The sequence below is a fragment of the Oncorhynchus mykiss genome, chromosome 3, assembly GCF_057628025.1.
Source record: "Oncorhynchus mykiss isolate SJ-2025 chromosome 3, ASM5762802v1, whole genome shotgun sequence".
NCBI classification, from domain to species: domain Eukaryota; kingdom Metazoa; phylum Chordata; class Actinopteri; order Salmoniformes; family Salmonidae; genus Oncorhynchus; species Oncorhynchus mykiss.
In genome coordinates, this window is record NC_143024.1 from 22,572,443 (window position 1) to 22,593,128 (window position 20,686).

Here is a 20,686-nt window from a genome sequence, read left to right on the forward strand (position 1 = left end):
TGTAATGGATGTTTATTGATGTGTATATAGATATGTATAGTAAAACTGTTGTTTATTGATGTGTATATAGATATATATAGTGTAATGGATGTTTATTGATGTGTTTATAGATATGTATAGTGTAATGGATGTTTATTGATGTGTATATAGATATGTATAGTGTAATGGTTGTTTATTGATGTGTATATAGATATGTATAGTGTAATGGTTGTTTATTGATGTGTATATAGATATATATAGTGTAATGGATGTTTATTGATGTGTATATAGATATATATAGTGTAATGGTTGTTTATTGATGTGTATATAGATATATATAGTAAAACTGTTGTTTATTGATATGTATATAGATATGTATAGTAAAACTGCTGATTATTGATGTTTATATAGATATGTATAGTGAAACTGTTGTTTATTGATGTGTTTATAGATATGTATAGTGAAACTGGTGTTTATTGATGTGTATATAGATATGTATAGTGAAACTGTTGTTTATTGATGTGTTGTTTATTGATGTGTATATAGATATGTATAGTAAAACTGTTGTTTATTGATGTGTTTATAGATATGTATAGTGAAACTGATGTTTATTGATGTGTATATAGATATGTATAGTGAAACTGTTGTTTATTGATGTGTTGTTTATTGATGTGTTTATAGATATATATAGTGTAATGGTTGTTTATTGATGTGTATATAGATATGTATAGTGAAACTGTTGTTTATTGATGTGTATATAGATATGTATAGTGAAACTGATGTTTATTGATATGTATATAGATATGTATAGTAAAACTGCTGTTTATTGATGTGTTGTTTATTGATGTGTTGTTTATTGATGTGTTTATAGATATGTATAGTGAAACTGTTGTTTATTGATGTGTATATAGATATGTATAGTGTAATGGTTGTTTATTGATGTGTATATAGATATATATAGTGTAATGGATGTTTATTGATGTGTATATAGATATATATAGTGTAATGGTTGTTTATTGATGTGTATATAGATATGTATAGTAAAACTGTTGTTTATTGATGTGTATATAGATATGTATAGTGTAATGGTTGTTTATTGATGTGAATATAGATATATATAGTGTAATGGATGTTTATTGATGTGTATATAGATCTATATAGTGTAATGGTTGTTTATTGATGTGTATATAGATCTATATAGTGTAATGGATGTTTATTGATGTGTATATAGATATATATAGTGTAATGGATGTTTATTGATGTGTATATAGATATATATAGTGTAATGGTTGTTTATTGATGTGAATATAGATATATATAGTGTAATGGTTGTTTATTGATGTGTATATAGATATATATAGTGTAATGGATGTTTATTGATGTGTTTATAGATATGTATAGTGAAACTGTTGTTTATTGATGTGTATATAGATATGTATAGTGAAACTGTTGTTTATTGATGTGTATATAGATATGTATAGTGTAATGGTTGTTTATTGATGTGTTGTTTATTGATGTGTTGTTTATTGATGTGTATATAGATATGTATAGTGAAACTGTTGTTTATTGATGTGTTGTTTATTGATGTGTTGTTTATTGATGTGTATATAGATATGTATAGTGAAACTGTTGTTTATTGATGTGTATATAGATATATATAGTGTAATGGTTGTTTATTGATGTGTATATAGATCTATATAGTGTAATGGTTGTTTATTGATGTGTATATAGATATATATAGTGTAATGGTTGTTTATTGGTGTTCATGCAGGGCTCATCTGCTAAAGAGACTGTGGTCTCAGCATGACTCCCTTCTGAAATAAAAGTTACATAAAACAATTATACAGCATCAATCAAACCCAGATGGCCACAGAAATCACTGAAACAACAGCCCTCTCTCTGTCTGTAGGAGTAAACATGGGTCGACAACAACTAGATTTAACTAGATACATATCCTCATATTGGTTATGAATGTAATCAACTTCCTCTCCCTCTCTCCTACTTCCTCCTCAGGTATTCTACTATTCGACAGGTATATTTGACACTGCCGGGGTGACCCAGCCCATCTACGCCACTATAGGAGCTGGGGTGGTCAACACTCTATTCACAGTGGTGTCTGTAAGTAGTTTAACACATATCCTGTCAAGTATAATAATTCAGAAATAGTACAGTTTGATAGTGCACTACCTTAGACCAGACTATATGAAATGTGATACCCTTGGACACATTCTTAACACTTCCTTGTTTGATTCACAGCTCTTCCTGGTGGAGAGGGCGGGACGAAGGACCCTGCACCTCATCGGATTGGCTGGAATGGCTGTCAGTGCTCTGCTCATGACCATCTCCCTCTCATTGGTGGTGAGTTTCAATCTCGGCTGTCCATCATTTCAAATGTCAAGAACCCGACAATAACTATTCTTGTCACACCATAAAAATCCTTGACTGGATTTTATTCCACTGCTTAACATGTTTTATCACTCCATTCCCTCCCTCCTCTCTGAGTAGAAGACCAACCCGTCTCTGAGCTACCTGGCCATCGTGGCGGTGTTTGCCTTTGTGGCCAGTTTTGAGATGGGTCCAGGTCCTATCCCATGGTTCATAGTTGCTGAGTTGTTCTCCCAGGGGCCTCGCCCTGCAGCTATGGCCGTCGCCGGCTGCTCCAACTGGACCGCCAACTTCCTGGTCGGGCTGGGCTTCCCCAAACTGGAGGTTGGTTCTTCTTCCTCATCCTACCCCTCGTACTACAGACACCTATGCATATGTATCAAGATAAATCTGCAGGCCTCAAAGCTGAATGAATGGGATTGGCACTGTTATAAGACCAAAACATCAGACAAACTTTACAGCTTAGATTGTGTTACTCTCTAACCTCCTCTCTCTCTCTCCTTTACAGGAGCTGTGTGGTCCTTACGTCTTCATCATCTTCATGATCTTCCTCATATTCTTCTTCGTCTTCACCTACTTCAAAGTCCCGGAGACCAAGGGGCGGACCTTTGATGACATTGCCAAAGGATTCGCCGGCACTGCAGGAGCCCAATCTCCTCCCCCAGAGGGTATGGTCACCCTGCCCGTCTCCCCGACGACGGAGAAAGTTCCAATGGTTGAGTTTCCGACGGAAGAGAAGTAAAATAAGTGATCGTCAGTGAATCCGTAGATAGTGGAACAGTTAGAGAACAGGGTTAGAGGGTTAGACAAGCCCCTTGTGCTTAGATACTGTAATGTAGGGAGTATAACATTATTTTATCCATTTGAGGTTGAATTGGACTTTTAAAGTGCAGGACTAGAGATATGCACTGTTATGGAGAGGAGCTTCCATATGAAATAGCAGCTTAGTGTCGGGTGTGTGTATAGTGTGTGTTGGGTATAGGGTCGGGGATGATAATGCAGGCATCATGAGAGAGCGTGTCAAAGAGGATTTATGTTTACTGTGTGTCAGTGTGTGCATGTGTGTGTGTGCCTTCAGTCATTTTCATTTAAACTACCTAAAGTATTTATTACTGTAAGTTATTAATGATAATTTGTAATTAGCTTTTACCAATGCCCAAGTAATTTATGACATTTATTTTTAGCTGACTTAACTCATAGACGCCAATCATTAGTTAATCAATGACCAATTTTACTACTGTACTTTTTAATGATTGGCATTACAAGTAAAAACCTTTATAGTATTAGCATTTATAAGGATAAACATTCCAACAAATATGTTCAGTAATAAACTTCCCATATTGTCCTTCACTTGGGTTAAAATGGGAATAGGATTTGGGTTGATGTGTACTGAGTTCAGTGGGTTTGGGAGGGCAGTACGGGAACCTAAACATCCTCTCTGCCTGGTGTATCCTAACCTAGCCTATCTGTCTCTCTGCCTGGTGTATCCTAGCCTAGCCTATCTGTCTCTCTGCCTGGTGTAGCCTAACCTAGCCTATATGTCTCTCTGCCTGGTGTATCCTAACCTAGCCTATCTGTCTCTCTGCCTGGTGTAGCCTAACCTAGCCTATCTGTCTCTCTGCCTGTGTTACGATCTACTAGGTGTGGTGGGTGGAATCAGGCGCAGAGAGCAGGGTTCAGTCGTTTTCCTCAGATTTATTCCCCAGCGCAACAAAAACAGTCACGCCAACACACAGGGCGTAAATACGTTGCTAGTCCAAAACAACAGGACTAAACAGTCCGGAGAATAAATACAATAATAAATCACACCAACAAAACACAGAGTAACAAAAAACAAGCCCGCACAAATACCCAGCGGGCCTAGTGCCCTTAAATACCCTACAAACAAATCCTAATACAAAACAGGTGTACCCAATTAACCAATAACCCAAAACAAACGGAAAGGGAATCGATGGCAGCTAATAGGCCGGCGACGACGACCGCCGAGCACCGCCCGAACAGGAAGAGGCACCAACCTCGGCGAGGTTCGTGACAGTACCCCCCCCCTGATGCGCGGCTCCCGCAGCGCGCCGACCCCGGCCTCGAGGACGACCCGGAGGACGAGGCGCAGGGCGATCCGGGTGGAGGCGATGGAAATCCCTCAAGAGGGAAGGATCTAAAATGTCCCTCCCCGGTACCCAGCACCTCTCCTCCGGACCGTACCCCTCCCAGTCCACGAGGTACTGCAGGCCCCTCACCCGGCGTCTCGAGTCCAGAATAGCTCGTACTGTGTACGCCGGGGACCCCTCGATGTCCAGAGGGGGTGGAGGGACCTCCGGTACCTCACTGTCTTGTAGGGGACCAGCTACCACCGGCCTGAGGAGAGACACATGAAACGAGGGGTTAATACGATAATAAGAGGGAAGTTGCAATCTATAACACACCTCGTTTATCCTCCTCAGGACTTTAAATGGCCCCACACACTGCGGCCCCAGCTTCCGGCAGGGCAGGCGGAGGGACAGGTTTCGGGTCGAGAGCCAGACCCTGTCCCCTGGTGCGAACACCGGGGCCTCACTGCGGTGGCGGTCAGCGTCTCTCTTCTGCCGTTCACTGGCCTGCCTGAGAGAATCCTGGACTGCCCGCCAGGTCTCTCTAGAGCGCTGTACCCACTCCTCCACCGCAGGAGCCTCGGTCTGACTCTGATGCCACGGAGCCAGGACCGGCTGGTAACCCAGTACACATTCGAATGGCGACATATTCGTGGACGAATGCCGAAGAGAATTCTGGGCTAACTCTGCCCATGGGACGTACCTTGCCCATTCTCCTGGCCGGTCCTGGCAATACGACCTCAGAAACCTGCCCACTTCCTGGTTTACTCTCTCTACCTGCCCATTACTTTCGGGGTGATAACCAGAGGTAAGGCTGACCGAGATCCCCAGACGCTCCATAAACGCCTTCCAAACCCGAGATGTGAACTGGGGACCCCGATCGGAGACGATATCCTCTGGGACCCCATAGTGCCGGAAGACGTGGGTAAAAAGAGCCTCTGCAGTCTGTAGGGCCGTAGGGAGACCAGGCAATGGAAGGAGACGGCAGGACTTAGAGAACCGATCCACAACGACCAGAACGGTAGTGTTCCCCTGAGAAGGGGGAAGATCAGTAAGGAAATCTACCGAGAGATGGGACCATGGCCGTTGTGGAATCGGGAGGGGCTGTAACTTCCCTCTAGGAAGGTGCCTAGGAGCCTTACTCTGGGCGCATACCGAACAGGAAGAGACATAGAGCCTCACATCCCTAGCTAAGGTGGGCCACCAGTATTTCCCTCTAAGACCCCGCACTGTCCTATCGATCCCCGGATGACCCGCAGACGGTAGTGTGTGAGCCCACCGAATCAACTTATCACGAACACCAAGCGGTACGTAACTTCTGCCAGTCGGACACTGTGCAGGCGCAGGTTCAACCCTCAACGCCCGCTCGATGTCCGCGTCCACCTCCCATACCACTGGGGCCACCAGCCGAGAAGCAGGAAGGATGGGAGTGGGTTCGATAGACCGGTCCTCAGTGTCATAGAGACGGGACAGCGCGTCGGCCTTAGTGTTGAGGGAACCTGGTCTGTAAGAGATCGTAAATCTAAAACGTGTAAAGAACATGGCCCACCTAGCCTGGCGCGGATTCAGTCTCCTCGCTGCACGAATATACTCCAGATTACGGTGATCAGTCCAGATGAGAAAAGGGTGTTTAGCCCCCTCTAGCCAGTGTCTCCACACCTTCAGGGCCTTTACCATAGCTAGTAACTCCCGGTCCCCCACATCATAGTTCCGCTCTGCCGGACCCAGCTTCTTAGAAAAGAAAGCGCAGGGACGGAGCTTCGGTGGCGTACCCGAGCGCTGAGACAGCACGGCTCCAACCCCAGCCTCGGACGCATCCACCTCCACTATGAATGCTAACGAAGGGTCCGGATGCGCCAACACGGGAGCCCCAGTGAACAGTGCCTTCAACTGGTTGAAGGCTCCATCAGCCTCTGCTGACCACCGCAAACGCACCGGCCCTCCCTTCAGCAGTGAGGTAATGGGCGCCGCTACTTGGCCAAAACCCCGGATAAACCTCCGGTAGTAATTGGCAAACCCTAAAAACCGCTGCACCTCCTTTACCGTGGTCGGAGTCGGCCAATTACGCACGGCATTAACGCGGTCACACTCCATCATCATCCCCGAGCTGGAAATGCGATAACCCAGGAAGGAAACGGCTGGTTTGGAAAACACACATTTCTCAGCCTTGACGTATAGGTCATGCTCCAGCAGTCGCCCAAGAACCTTGCGCACCAGGGAAACATGCGCGGCGCGTGTGGCAGAATAAATCAAGATGTCATCAATATAGACTACCACACCCTGCCCGTGCAAGTCCCTGAGAATCTCATCTACAAAGGATTGAAAGACGGCTGGAGCATTTTTCAACCCATACGGCATGACGAGGTACTCATAGTGGCCTGATGTGGTACTAAACGCTGTTTTCCACTCGTCTCCTCCCCGAATACGCACCAGATTATACGCGCTCCTGAGGTCCAGTTTTGTGAAGAAACGCGCTCCGTGGAATGATTCCACCGCCGTAGCGATGAGAGGTAGCGGATAACTAAAACCCACTGTGATCGAATTGAGACCTCGATAATCAATGCACGGACGCAGACCTCCCTCCTTTTTCCTCACAAAAAAGAAACTCGAGGAGACGGGTGACATGGAGGGCCGAATGTACCCCTGTCTCAGAGCTTCCGTGACATATGTTTCCATAGCCAACGTCTCCTCCTGTGACAGTGGGTACACATGACTCCGGGGAAGTGCAGCGTTCTCCAGGAGGTTTATCACGCAATCCCACCGTCGATGGGGTGGTAATTTGGTCGCTTTCCTCTTACTAAAAGCGATAGCCAAATCGGCATATTCTGGGGGAATGCGCACGGTGGAAACCTGGTCTGGACTCTCCACCGTCGTGGCACCGATGGAAACTCCTAAACACCTCTCTGAACACTCGTCTGACCACCCCTTAAGAGCCCCCTGTTTCCAGGAAATAAGGGGATTGTGAATAGCCAGCCAGGGAACCCCCAACACCACCGGAAACCCAGGTGAATCAATAAGGTAGAAACTGATCCTCTCCCTATGATTCCCCTGCGTTACCATGTCCAGCGGAATCGTGGCCTCCCTGACCAGCCCTGACCCTAGCGGTCGGCTATCTAAGGAGTGCACGGGGACAGGTGGGTCTATCTGCACTAACGGAATACCCAATTTACGGGCGAGTCCACGATCCATAAAGCTCACAGCTGCGCCTGAATCGACTAGCGCCTTATGCTGAAGAGAGGGGAAAAATGCAGGGAAAAAAATTAACAAAAACATGTGACCAACAGGGAGCTCTGGGTGAGTTTGGTGCTTACTCACCTGGGGTGGCCGAGGAGCGCTCTGCCGACCATCTCGACTCCCAGAGGGACTCCTCCAACACCGGTCCGAAGTGTGTCCTCTCCGTCCACAATAGGAGCAGGAGGAGCCCCCTCTGATCCCCCTAGATGCAGCTCCTCCCAACTCCATCGGAGTGGGAGTGGGAGAGCTGGACGGTGGAATTAACAGGACCCCTTCTGAACGCCCGCGGGCAGCTAGCAGGTTGTCCAATCGAATAGACATGTCTATTAGTTCATCCAGGGAGAGAGTTGTGTCCCTGCAAGCCAGCTCCCGGCGGACGTCCTCCCGGAGACTACACCGGTAATGGTCCATCAGGGCCCTGTCATTCCACCCAGCACCAGCAGCTAGGGTCCTAAACTCCAACGCGAAGTCCTGCGCGCTCCTCGTCTCCTGTCTGAGGTGGAACAGTCGCTCACCCGCCGCTTTACCCTCTGGTGGATGATCGAACACTGCTCGGAAACGGCGAGTGAACTCCAGGTAGTTGTCCCGAGCTGAGTCTGGACTGTTCCAGACTGCGTTAGCCCAGTCCAGGGCCCTGCCCGTTAAACAGGAGACGAGGAGGCTCACACTCTCCTCACCCGAGGGAGCCGGACGCACGGTAGCCAGGTAGAGCTCCAGCTGGAGCAAAAATCCCTGGCACCCAGCAGCCGCTCCATCGTACTCCCTCGGGGGGGAGAGACGTAGTGCGCCGGACCCAGAGGACGATGTAGGTGGAGTAGGTGGTGTCGGGAGTGGGGGAGCTGGGGTAGATGTCGGGAGACCACTCCGCTCCCATCGTTCCATCCTCTCCATCATCTGGTCCATCGCGGTACCAATCCGATGGAGGACAGCTGTATGGTGATGAACGCGCTCCTCCATAGTGGGGAGAGGAGTGGTCGCTGCTCCTGCTGACTCCATTTCAGGTGGTGCGGGCTTCTGTTACGATCTACTAGGTGTGGTGGGTGGAATCAGGCGCAGAGAGCAGGGTTCAGTCGTTTTCCTCAGATTTATTCCCCAGCGCAACAAAAACAGTCACGCCAACACACAGGGCGTAAATACGTTGCTAGTCCAAAACAACAGGACTAAACAGTCCGGAGAATAAATACAATAATAAATCACACCAACAAAACACAGAGTAACAAAAAACAAGCCCGCACAAATACCCAGCGGGCCTAGTGCCCTTAAATACCCTACAAACAAATCCTAATACAAAACAGGTGTACCCAATTAACCAATAACCCAAAACAAACGGAAAGGGAATCGATGGCAGCTAATAGGCCGGCGACGACGACCGCCGAGCACCGCCCGAACAGGAAGAGGCACCAACCTCGGCGAGGTTCGTGACAGCCTGGTGTATCCTAACCTAGCCTATCTGTCTCTCTGCCTGGTGTAGCCTAACCTAGCCTATATGTCTCTCTGCCTGGTGTATCCTAACCTAGACTATCTGTCTCTCTGCCTGGTGTAGCCTAACCTAGCCTATCTGTCTCTCTGCCTGGTGTATCCTAACCTAGCCTATCTGTCTCTCTGCCTGGTGTATCCTAACCCAGCCTATCTGTCTCTCTGCCTGGTGTATCCTAACCCAGCCTATCTGTCTCTCTGCCTGGTGTATCCTAACCTAGCCTATCTGTCTCTCTGCCTGGTGTATCCTAACCTAGCCTATCTGTCTCTCTGCCTGGTGTAGCCTAACCTAGCCTATCTGTCTCTCTGCCTGGTGTATCCGAACCTAGCCTATCTGTCTCTCTGCCTGGTGTATCCTAACCTAGCCTATCTGTCTCTCTGCCTGGTGTATCCTAACCTAGCCTATCTGTCTCTCTGCCTGGTGTATCCTAACCCAGCCTATCTGTCTCTCTGCCTGGTGTTTCCTAACCCAGCCTATCCGTCTCTCTGCCTGGTGTATCCTAACCTAGCTTTTACGTCTCTGGAGCCTGACCTTGAACTGCTACAGAGACTCAACAGCACGGACGTGTCTCTCCCTGAACACTGAGCCAGCTAGAACACTGGCATGGCTCACCCATATTTGTGGCTTCTGTCTGCCTCATCAGACTACATACAGTGAGGGGAAAAAAGTATTTGATCCCCTGCTGATTTTGTACGTTTGCCCACTGACAAAGAAATGATCAGTCTATAATTTTAATGGTAGGTTTATTTGAACAGTGAGAGACAGAATAACAACAAGAAAATCCAGAAAAACACATGTCAAAAATGTTATAAATTGATTTGCATTTTAATGAGGGAAATAAGTGTTTGACCTCCTCTCAATCAAAAAGATTTCTGGCTCCCAGGTGTCTTTTATACAGGTAACGAGCTGAGATTAGGAGCACACTCTTAAAGGGAGTGCTCCTAATCCCAGTTTGTTACCTGTATAAAAGACACCTGTCCACAGAAGAAATCAATCAATCAGATTCCAAACTCTCCAAAAAGGCTAAGACCAAAGAGCTCTCCGAGGATGTCAGGGACAAGATTGTAGACCTACACAAGGCTGGAATGGGCTACAAGACCATTGCCAAGCAGCTTGGTGAGAAGCTGACAAAAGTTGGTGCGATTATTTGTAAATGGAAGAAACACAAAAGAACTGTCAATCTCCCTCGGCCTGGGGCTCCATGCAAGATCTCACCTCATGGAGTTGCAATTATCATGAGAACGGTGAGGAATCAGCCCAGAACTACACGGGAGGATCTTGTCAATGATCTCAAGGCAGCTGGGACCATAGTCACCAAGAAAACAATTGGTAACACACTACGCCGTGAAGGACTGAAATCCTGCAGCGCCCGCAAGGTCCCCCTGCTCAAGAAAGCAGCACATATACATGCCCGTCTGAAGTTTGCCTATGAACATCTGAATGATTCAGAGGGGTGAAAGTGAAAGTGAAAGTGTTGTGGTCAGATGAGACCAAAATGGAGCTCTTTGGCATCAACTCAACTCGCCGTGTTTGGAGGAGGAGGAATGCTGTCTATGACCCCAAGAACACCATCCCCACCGTCAAACATGGAGGTGGAAACATTATGCTTTGGGGGTGTTTTTCTGCTAAGGAGACAGGACAACTTCACCGCAACAAAAGGGACGATGGACGGGCCATGTACCATCAAATCTTGGGGGAGAACCTCCTTCCCTCAGCTAGGGCATTGAAAATGGGTCGTGGATGGGTATTCCAGCATGACAATGACCCAAAACACATGGCCAAGGCAACAAAGGAGTGGTTCAAGAAGAAGCACATTAAGGTCCTGGAGATGTGTGCAAACCTGGTGGCCAACTACAAGAAACATCTGACCTCTGTGATTGCCAACAAGGGTTTTGCCACCAAGTACTTAGTCATGTTTTGTAGAGGGGTCAAATACTTATTTCCGTCATTAAAATGCAAATAAATGTATAACTTTTTTGACATGCGTTTTTCTGGATTTGTTTGTTGTTATTCTGTCTCTCACTGTTGAAATAAACATACCATTAAAATGATAGACTGATCATTTCTTTGTCAGTGGGCAAACAGACAAAATCAGCAGGGGATCAAATACTTTTTTCCCTCACTGGACAGTATAGGCTTCAGATGCCTGGCTGGCCTATCATAGCTATGCTAATGAGGAGTTCAGTAGTAAAATTCTCCAAATAGTACATCAAAACATAGATTCCGGGTTTGGCCAGTATGATAGTAGAATTCTTTGACAGCATGATAACAGTTTCTTCAAGACAATTAGATTGAGAGAATGTGTGGAGGAACTTGGAAGAATCTCAGATGTTGTCCAAATCATGTATCAGATAGGGGTAAAGGCAATATATGGAGCAGAGCCATTCGACCTCTATGGAACAATGACATTCAACCACTATGGAACAATGACATTCAACCACTACTAGTACTTAGAAAGTCTACATTGACCTCAGTATGATGTATAGTGGCAACACAGTTTTTGGAGTGAGATCTCACAATCTACTAAAGACAACCGATTGCTTTGTGTGTAAAGACTTCTATATATTATATATATCATAGAATTAAGCCCTACCAAATAGAATTTATCATAGACTAGATCTAACCTTTATATTTTTAATCAGACCGTTTCTAAGAGTGAATTTCTAGTCATTTTAACAACCTACCAAGTGTGAAGTATATGACCACAGTAGAAGACGATATATGATTTGTTAGGCACATAGATTTGTAAGGAACATCCTGAAAATAGTTGTTCCAACAAGGCATCTGCATTAAATGAGAGTATATACCAACACTAAAGTAATAGTATTTATTGTGACAACAACATGCTAAAGGTGTCTAAAAATCTTGAAACTTCAGTGGTGTAATACAATATTGTGATTGTGGAGTCTTGTGTAGGTTTTGACCAGGTTAGTTGTTGTTATACATGGTTGTAAGTTATTTCTATTACATTGTAGCTAGTGTACATGTGATGTTGTTACTCATTGATAACTGAGCACTTTTCTACCTTTTGGCCTAAAACAACATTTGACCTATCATCACTTTGGCAATCTGGCTTTTCTTCGATGGTTGTGAATGTGGTGTGTACATATACAGTATGTTAATAAGTGTCTGTTACAAAATACATTCCTGTTATGATAGCTTTCCTCATAGCTTCCATCACTCATTTCATCATGTTTCTGGCACTGCTGCTTGCACTCTGCACATACTACTGAATGTTGCTATGGTGGTGTACTCTACCATTCGCTGCCATACATATTGTGCTAACATGATGTTAATGTGTATAATATGAATGCGGTGGTTTAATGGGCGCTCTTGTGTATTAATACATTTTTTTTAGTATGTAAATGTTCCACTGTACAGGAGATTTTTATTTCTTCAAAAATGACCTTTATTGGCCCAATAATTAGTCATTACAGAATTTTTTTCATTTTAACAACCTAGAAAGTTAAAGACAAGCCGCCCTCCTCGTCCACTGTACATAAAAAAAACCTGACGCCCCACGCCCCTATAAAACCCCCAGTGCGACTGAGAGAGAGAGAGAGAGCGAGAGAGCTAAACAGATATAGCTGAATGAGTCAATGACAACTGTATAATTATTGTTCTATTGTGTTGTAATAAAGAGTCACTCAAGCTTTGAGTATGTTTTTGTTTTAAAGGGAATCTGTGAATTTTTGTGCCATTGAAAAATCAGAAGTCTGATATTCTCAGTAGGTTTTTTTTTTTGAGAACGTTTTGTGCTCAGTCTTTGTAATGTTCGTCATAAAACAACAACATTCGGCTTTGCTGTGTCTCCTCAAAGACATACATGCACTTTCCTTGAATCTGTGTGTGTCAACCTCACTGTATGTATTCTGTGTGGTTTATTCTGTGGTTCTTTCTGTGTTTATGTAATACTATATCTTGGTAACAAATGCTGCCTGGTGGAAACTACATTTCCCATAATACAACACAAAACCTCCTCTGCCTTGTAGAACTCACTGAACACTGTAACAACGTAATGATGTTCGACGTTTGACCTGGAAATAAAGCCACTAGTGACAATACCAACTGGTGAGTGCTGATTCCTTGTACAGTCCAACACTCAACTCCCAGTTAGTGCAACAAAAGTTCAGTGCACATCCCCAGTCCTCATTCAATTATTTGTCATTTTCTCCTGATACCCCTGATTCTCCTGATACAGTGTCTGCATGTCCTGGTTTAGTACACACATTTACCACAGTGCCAAGCAGTTGCATTAGACAGAGGTCTACTGTTACTGTAGGCTAGATTAGATGGATTACATTTCTTACTGTCTCTGCCTCCCTTAATGAGGATCACAGTTCAGCAGATACTTCTCCAATCTCTGAGGGGTTAAATGAGGAAGACGCATTTCAGTTGAATGCATTCAGTTGTACAAATGAGTATGTATCCCCCTTTCCCTTTCCTTTCAATGGAAAATCTACTGAACGTTTAGTCACTGCAGAGAATTGTCGCATGAAAGTCAGATGCACAATTGAAAGCATCCTGTCGGGCTGTATCACCGCCTGGTACAGCAACTGCACCCCGCACAACCGCAAGGCTCTCCAGAGGGTGGTGCAGTATGCCCAATGCATTCCCAGGGGCAAACTACCCATCCTCCAAGACACCTACAGCATCCCATGTCACAGGAAGGCCAACAAAAATCATCAAGGACATCAACCACCCAAGCCACTGCCTGTTCACCCCGCTGTCATCCAGAAGGTGGGGTCAGTACAGGTGCATCAAAGCTGGGACCAAGAGACTGAAAAGCAGCTTCTATCTCAAGGCCATCAGACTGTTACAGCCAACACTAGCACATTAGAGGCTGCTGCCTATAGGCATAGACTAGGAATCACTAACCACTTTAAGGAATGGAACACGAGTCACTTTAATAATGTTTACATATCTGGCGTTAGTCATCTCGTATGTATATACTGTATTCTATACTATTCTTGGGTATCTCATTCACTTAATAATGTTTACATATCTGCTGTTAGTCATCTCGTATGTATATACTGTATTCTATACTATTCTAGGGTATCTCATTCACTTAATAATGTTTACATATCTGGCGTTAGTCATCTCGTATGTATATACTGTATTCTATACTATTCTAGGGTATCTTAGTCACAGCAGGCGTCAACAAGCTGTAGTAACCAGTCCTGACCAGCAGGTATCAACAAGCTGTAGAAACCAGTCCTGACCAACAGGTATCAACAAGCTGTAGAAACCAGTCCTGACCAGCAGGTATCAACAAGCTGTAGTAACCAGTCCTGACCAGCAGGTATCAACAAGCTGTAGAAACCAGCCCTGACCAGCAAGTATCAACAAGCTGTAGTAACCAGTCCTGACCAGCAGGTATCAACAAGCTGTAGAAACCAGTCCTGACCAGCAGGTATCAACAAGCTGTAGTAACCAGTCCTGACAAGCAGTTGTCAACAAGCTGTAGTAACCAGTCCTGACCAGCAGGTGTCAACAAGCTGTAGTAACCAGTCCTGACCAGCAGGTATCAACAAGCTGTAGTAACCAGTCCTGACCAGCAGGTATCAACAAGCTGTAGTAACCAGTCCTGACCAGCAGGCGTCAACAAGCTGTAGTAACCAGTCCTGACCAGCAGGTATCAACAAGCTGTAGAAACAAGTCCTGACCAGCAGGTATCAACAAGCTGTAGTAACCAGTCCTGACCAGCAGGTATCAACAAGCTGTAGTAAGCAGTCCTGACCAGCAGGTATCAACAAGCTGTAGTAACCAGTCCTGACCAGCAGGCGTCAACAAGCTGTAGTAACCAGTCCTGACCAGCAGTATCAACAAGCTGTAGTAACCAGTCCTGACCAGCAGGCGTCAACAAGCTGTAGTAACCATTCCTGACAAGCAGGTCAACAAGCTGTAGTAACCAGTCCTGACCAGCAGGCGTCAACAAGCTGTAGTAACCAGTCCTGACCAGCAGGTATCAACAAGCTGTAGTAACCAGTCCTGACCAGCAGGTATCAACAAGCTGTAGTAACCAGTCCTGACCAGCAAGCGTCAACAAGCTGTAGTAACCAGTCCTGACAAGCAGGTATCAACAAGCTGTAGTAACCAGTCCTGACCAGCAGGCGTCAACAAGATGTAGTAGACAGTCCTGACCAGCAAGCGTCAACAAACTGTAGTAACCAGTCCTGACTAGCAGGCGTCAACAAGCTGCAGTAACCAGTCCTGACCAGCAGGTATCAACAAACTGTAGTAACCAGTTCTGACCATCAGGTATCAACAAACTGTAGTAACCAGTCCTGACCAGCAGGTATCAACAAACTGTAGTAACCAGTCCTGACCAGCAGGTATCAACAAACTGTAGTAACCAGTCCTGACCAGCAGGTATCAACAAGCTGCAGTAACCAGTCCTGACCATCAGGTATCAACAAACTGTAGTAACCAGTCCTGACCAGCAGGCGTCAACAAGCTGCAGTAACCAGTCCTGACCAGCAGGTATCAACAAACTGTAGTAACCAGTCCTGACCGGCAGGTATCAACAAACTGTAGTAACCAGTCCTGACCGGCAGGTATCAACAAGCTGTAGTAACCAGTCCTGACCGGCAGGAATCAACAAGCTGTAGTAGCCAGTCCTGACCAGCAGGTATCAACAAACTGTAGTAACCAGTCCTGACCGGCAGGTATCAACAAGCTGTAGTAACCAGTCCTGACCAGCAGGTATCAACAAGCTGTAGTAACCATTCCTGACAAGCAGGTCAGCAAGCTGTAGTAACCAGTCCTGACCAGCAGGCGTCAACAAGCTGTAGTAACCAGTCCTGACCAGCAGGTATCAACAAGCTGTAGTAACCAGTCCTGACCAGCAGGTATCAACAAGCTGTAGTAACCAGTCCTGACCAGCAAGCGTCAACAAGCTGTAGTAACCAGTCCTGACAAGCAGGTATCAACAAGCTGTAGTAACCAGTCCTGACCAGCAGGCGTCAACAAGATGTAGTAGACAGTCCTGACCAGCAAGCGTCAACAAACTGTAGTAACCAGTCCTGACTAGCAGGTATCAACAAGCTGTAGTAACCAGTCCTGACCAGCAAGCGTCAACAAGCTGTAGTAACCAGTCCTGACAAGCAGGTATCAACAAGCTGTAGTAACCAGTCCTGACCAGCAGGCGTCAACAAGATGTAGTAGACTGTCCTGACCAGCAGGTATCAACAAGCTGTAGTAACCAGTCCTGACCAGCAGGCGTCAACAAGATGTAGTAACCAGTCCTGACCAGCAGGTATCAACAAACTGTAGTAACCAGTCCTGACTAGCAGGTATCAACAAGCTGCAGTAACCAGTCCTGACCAGCAGGTATCAACAAGCTGTAGTTACCAGTCCTGACCAGCAGGTATCAACAAGCTGTAGTAACCAGTCCTGACCAGCAGGCGTCAACAAGATGTAGTAGACAGTCCTGACCAGCAAGCTTCAACAAACTGTAGTAACCAGTCCTGACCAGCAGGTATCAACAAACTGTAGTAACCAGTCCTGACCAGCAAGCGTCAACAAACTGTAGTAACCAGTCCTGACTAGCAGGTATCAACAAACTGTAGTAACCAGTCCTGACCAGCAGGCGTCAACAAGCTGCAGTAACCAGTCCTGACCAGCAGGTATCAACAAACTGTAGTAACCAGTCCTGACCGGCAGGTATCAACAAACTGTAGTAACCAGTCCTGACCGGCAGGTATCAACAAGCTGTAGTAACCAGTCCTGACCGGCAGGAATCAACAAGCTGTAGTAGCCAGTCCTGACCAGCAGGTATCAACAAGCTGTAGTAACCAGTCCTGAACAGCAGGTATCAACAAGCTGTAGAAACCAGTCCTGACCAGCAGGTATCAACAAGCTGTAGAAACCAGTCCTGACCAGCAGGCGTCAACAAGCTGTAGAAACCAGTCCTGACCAGCAGGTATCAACAAGCTGTAGAAACCAGTCCTGACCAGCAGGTATCAACAAGCTGTAGTAACCAGTCCTGACCAGCAGGTATCTACAAGCTGTAGTAACAAGTCCTGACCAGCAGGTATCAACAAGCTGTAGTAACCAGTCCTGACCAGCAGGTATCAACAAGCTGTAGTAACCAGTCCTGACCAGCAGGTATCAACAAGCTGTAGAAACCAGTCTTGACCAGCAGGTATCAACAAGCTGTAGTAACCAGTCCTGACCAGCAGGTATCAACAAGCTGTAGTAACCAGTCCTGACCAGCAGGTATCAACAAGCTGTAGTAACCAGTCCTGATCAGCAGGTATCAACAAGCTGTAGAAACCAGTCCTGACCAGCAGGTATCAACAAGCTGTAGAAACCAGTCCTGACCAGCAGGCGTCAACAAGCTGTAGAAACCAGTCCTGACCAGCAGGTATCAACAAGCTGTAGAAACCAGCCCTGACCAGCAGGTGTCAACAAGCTGTAGTAACCAGTCCTGACCAGCAGGTATCAACAAGCTGTAGAAACCAGTCCTGACCAGCAGGTATCAACAAGCTGTAGTAACCAGTCCTGACCAGCAGGTATCAACAAGCTGTAGTAACAAGTCCTGACCAGCAGGTATCAACAAGCTGTAGTAACCAGTCCTGACCAGCAGGTATCAACAAGCTGTAGTAACCAGTCCTGACCAGCAGGCATCAACAAGCTGTAGTAACCAGTCCTGACCAGCAGGTGTCAACAAGCTGTAGTAACCAGTCCTGACCAGCAGGCGTCAACAAGCTGTAGTAACCAGTCCTGACCGACAGGCGTCAACAGGCAGGAGAAACCAGTCCTGACCAGCAAGTGTCAACAAGCTGTAGTAACCAGTCCTTAACCGGCAGTTGTCAACAAGCTGTAGTAACCAGTCATGACCGACAGGCGTCAACAGGCTGGAGAAACCAGTCCTGACCAGCAAGTGTCAACAAGCTGTAGTAACCAGTCCAGACCAGCAAGTGTCAACAAGCTGTAGAAACCAGTCCTGACCAGCAGGTATCAACAAGCTGTAGTAACCAGTCCTGACCAGCAGGTATCAACAAGCTGTTGTAACCAGTCCTGACCAGCAGGCGTCAATAAGCTGTAGTAACCAGTCATGACCAGCAGGCGTCAACAAGTTGTAGTAACCAGTCCTGACCAGCAGGCATCACTAGTGGACAATGGGCTTCTGCTGGCATGATCTCCACGTTGTCTTTGGGGAGATGCGTGTTTAGATACTGTCTGGGTGAGCAATCCCATGAGAGGGTGTGTGCGTGTGTGTGTGTGTGTAGTGTGTGTGTGTAGTGTGTGTGTGTGTGTGTGTAAGTGTGTAGTGTGTGTGTGTGTGTGTGTGTGTGTGTGTGTGTGTGTGTGTGTGTGTGTGTGTGTGTGTGTGTGTGTGTGTGTTGTGTGTAGTGTGTGTGTGTGTGTGTGTGTGTGTGTGTGTGTGTGTGTGTGTGTAGTGTGTCAGAGAGAGAGCCAGACAGAGAAAGACAGTGAGAGAGAAAAAGAGAGAGATAGCACAGAAAGGAGCCAGAGAGAGCATGTGTCTAAATTATGATGATTTCCATGAAAAGTATGACAACAAAAAAACATTGGCACTCTCTCCCCCCCCACAGCTCCAAGAAATGCATGTTGTTAAAAACAGTAAAATATGCTAGTGATGCCATAGTTTCATGCCACCCGAAGAGCCAGCCTGAATTAATGTGTGTTTACACAAAATTATAACATAGAGGATAAGGATATCTGGGTATGTCTAGACAGTGGTTCTCGCGCAACCGCAAACCAGCCAAACTCGTTTGACGATTTTTCCACCACACTCTGTCGTTCTCGTTTCCATTATGAATGTGGAGTGTTTACCTCACGCCTGGCACAATATTGGTGCTGGCGTCGTTTTTTCCTTCACTCTGAAAATGATTTGTTCTCCTTCCCCCATCTATCTCTCTCTGAAATAGAGCAGACAGACTCCTCCTCTCAGTCCCCAGTTTGTTTAACAAACTCTCTCTGAAATAGAGCAGACAGACTCCTCCCAGTCCCCCCCCCCCCACCTCTCTCTCTCTCTCACTCTCCCTCTCTCTCTCTCATTCTCTCTCTTTCTCTCTCTTTCATGCTCCCTCCCTCCTCCCTCTCTGGGTTAGTGTCATTCTGTAGTGGAGATGTGGAGTGTCCTTCTTTCTCTCTCTCTGTTTCTCCAGCCTAATTTAGCTGAGGAAGGTAAGAAACTACTTTACCTCTGTATTCCTATATAAGACAGTGTGCGTGTTTGTATTAGTGTGATTGTGAGTGATGGGGAGTTTGCTTTTTGTGTGTTTTTGTGTGTTTGTACATTTGTGAGTGTGTGTGTTTGCGTGCAATGAATGTGGCTCTGTGTGTGAATGTATGTGTGTATGTGTATGTGTGTTGTGCACTTGTGTATGTTCAAGAGTGATGGAGAGTTGGTTTGGCTCTGTATGTGTGTATGTATGTGTGTGTGAGAGTGTGTGCATGCGTGTGTGTGTCTCCATGTTATAGTGTGTCAGACAGGACTTAGTTGGCATGGGAAAGCTAGGTTCTCCATGGGGCCGGTCAAGTTCTCACAACAAAAGAATACAAATGTGGGGCATAATCAAAATGATTAATACGTTGCATAACCCTTCTCTCCCTCTGAACCCTGCCACCCCCCACTCATGATATCATGAATGTGACAGTTAAAGACCCCCTGCCTCCCTCCCTATTCAGCTCCACTACAGCCACAGTACTCCCTACCAGCACGCCTTCTCCTCCTCCACCACCTCTCCTTCCCTCCTCCTCTTCCTCCACCTCCATCTCTTCTCCCCTTGTCCTCGTCCACCCCTCCTCCTCCTCCTCCTCCTCCTCCTCCTCCTCCACCACCTCTCCTCCCCTCCTCCTCTTTCTCCTCCTCCTCCACCTCCATCTCTTCTCCCCTTGTCCTCATCCACCCCTCCTCCTCCTCCTCCTCCTCCTCCTCCTCCTCCTCCTCCTCCTCCTCCTCCTCCACCACCTCTCCTCCCCTCCTCCTCTTTCTCCTCCTCCTCCACCTCCATCTCTTCTCCCCTTGTCTTCGTCCAACCCTCCTCCCCTCCTCCACCTCTCTTCCCCTCCCCTTCCCTCCTCCACCTCTCCTCCTCCCCTCCTCCTCATCCTACTCCACCCCTCCTCCCCTCCTCATCCTACTCCACCCCTCCTCCCCTCCTCCCCTCCTCCTTTTCCTCATCCTTCTCCACCCCTCCTCCCCTCCTCCTCCTCATCCTCCTCCACCCCTTCTCCTCTCCTCCTCTTCCTCTTCATCCTCCTCCACCCCTCCTCCCCTCCTCCTCCCCTCCTCCTCCTCCACCTCCATCTCTTCTCCCCTTGTCTTTGTCCAACCCTCCTCCCCTCCTTCTCCTCCACTCCTCCACCTCTCTTCCCCTCCCCTTCCCTCCTCCATCTCTCCTCCTCCCCTCCTCCTCATCCTACTCCACCCCTCCTCCCCTCCTCCACTTCACCACCTCTCCTCCCCTCCTCCTCTTCCTCCTCCTCCTCCACCTCCATTTCTTCTCCCCTTGTCCTCGTCCACCCCTCCTCCACTTCACCACCTCTC

The 20,686-nt window shown here is 46.6% G+C and overlaps 2 protein-coding genes and 1 long non-coding RNA gene across 5 annotated transcripts in view; 2 read left to right on the top strand and 1 right to left on the bottom strand.

Annotated features, from left to right (window-relative positions):
• LOC110509082 (solute carrier family 2, facilitated glucose transporter member 3) overlaps positions 1 to 3,742 on the top strand; it is a 28,156-nt gene extending 24,414 nt beyond the window's left edge. For both annotated transcript variants that reach the window (XM_036968776.2, XM_036968780.2), the window contains exons 8-11: positions 1,993 to 2,097; positions 2,236 to 2,337; positions 2,485 to 2,688; positions 2,873 to 3,742. In XM_036968776.2, the coding sequence (XP_036824671.1) occupies positions 1,993 to 2,097; positions 2,236 to 2,337; positions 2,485 to 2,688; positions 2,873 to 3,106 (645 nt within the window). In that variant the 3' untranslated portion in view covers positions 3,107 to 3,742. The remainder of the gene's footprint in view (positions 1 to 1,992; positions 2,098 to 2,235; positions 2,338 to 2,484; positions 2,689 to 2,872) is intronic.
• Positions 3,743 to 3,798: 56 nt separating this feature from the next.
• LOC149984457 (uncharacterized) lies at positions 3,799 to 13,226 on the bottom strand. Its single transcript, XR_016492765.1, has 2 exons — positions 9,127 to 13,226; positions 3,799 to 3,965 (listed from the first exon to the last, which is right to left on the bottom strand). It is a non-coding gene; the product is annotated as an uncharacterized LOC149984457 (long non-coding RNA).
• Positions 13,227 to 19,184: 5,958 nt separating this feature from the next.
• ephb6 (eph receptor B6) overlaps positions 19,185 to 20,686 on the top strand; it is a 75,083-nt gene continuing 73,581 nt past the window's right edge. For both annotated transcript variants that reach the window (XM_036968791.2, XM_036968793.2), the window contains exon 1: positions 19,185 to 19,320. In XM_036968791.2, the coding sequence (XP_036824686.1) occupies positions 19,263 to 19,320 (58 nt within the window). In that variant the 5' untranslated portion in view covers positions 19,185 to 19,262. The remainder of the gene's footprint in view (positions 19,321 to 20,686) is intronic.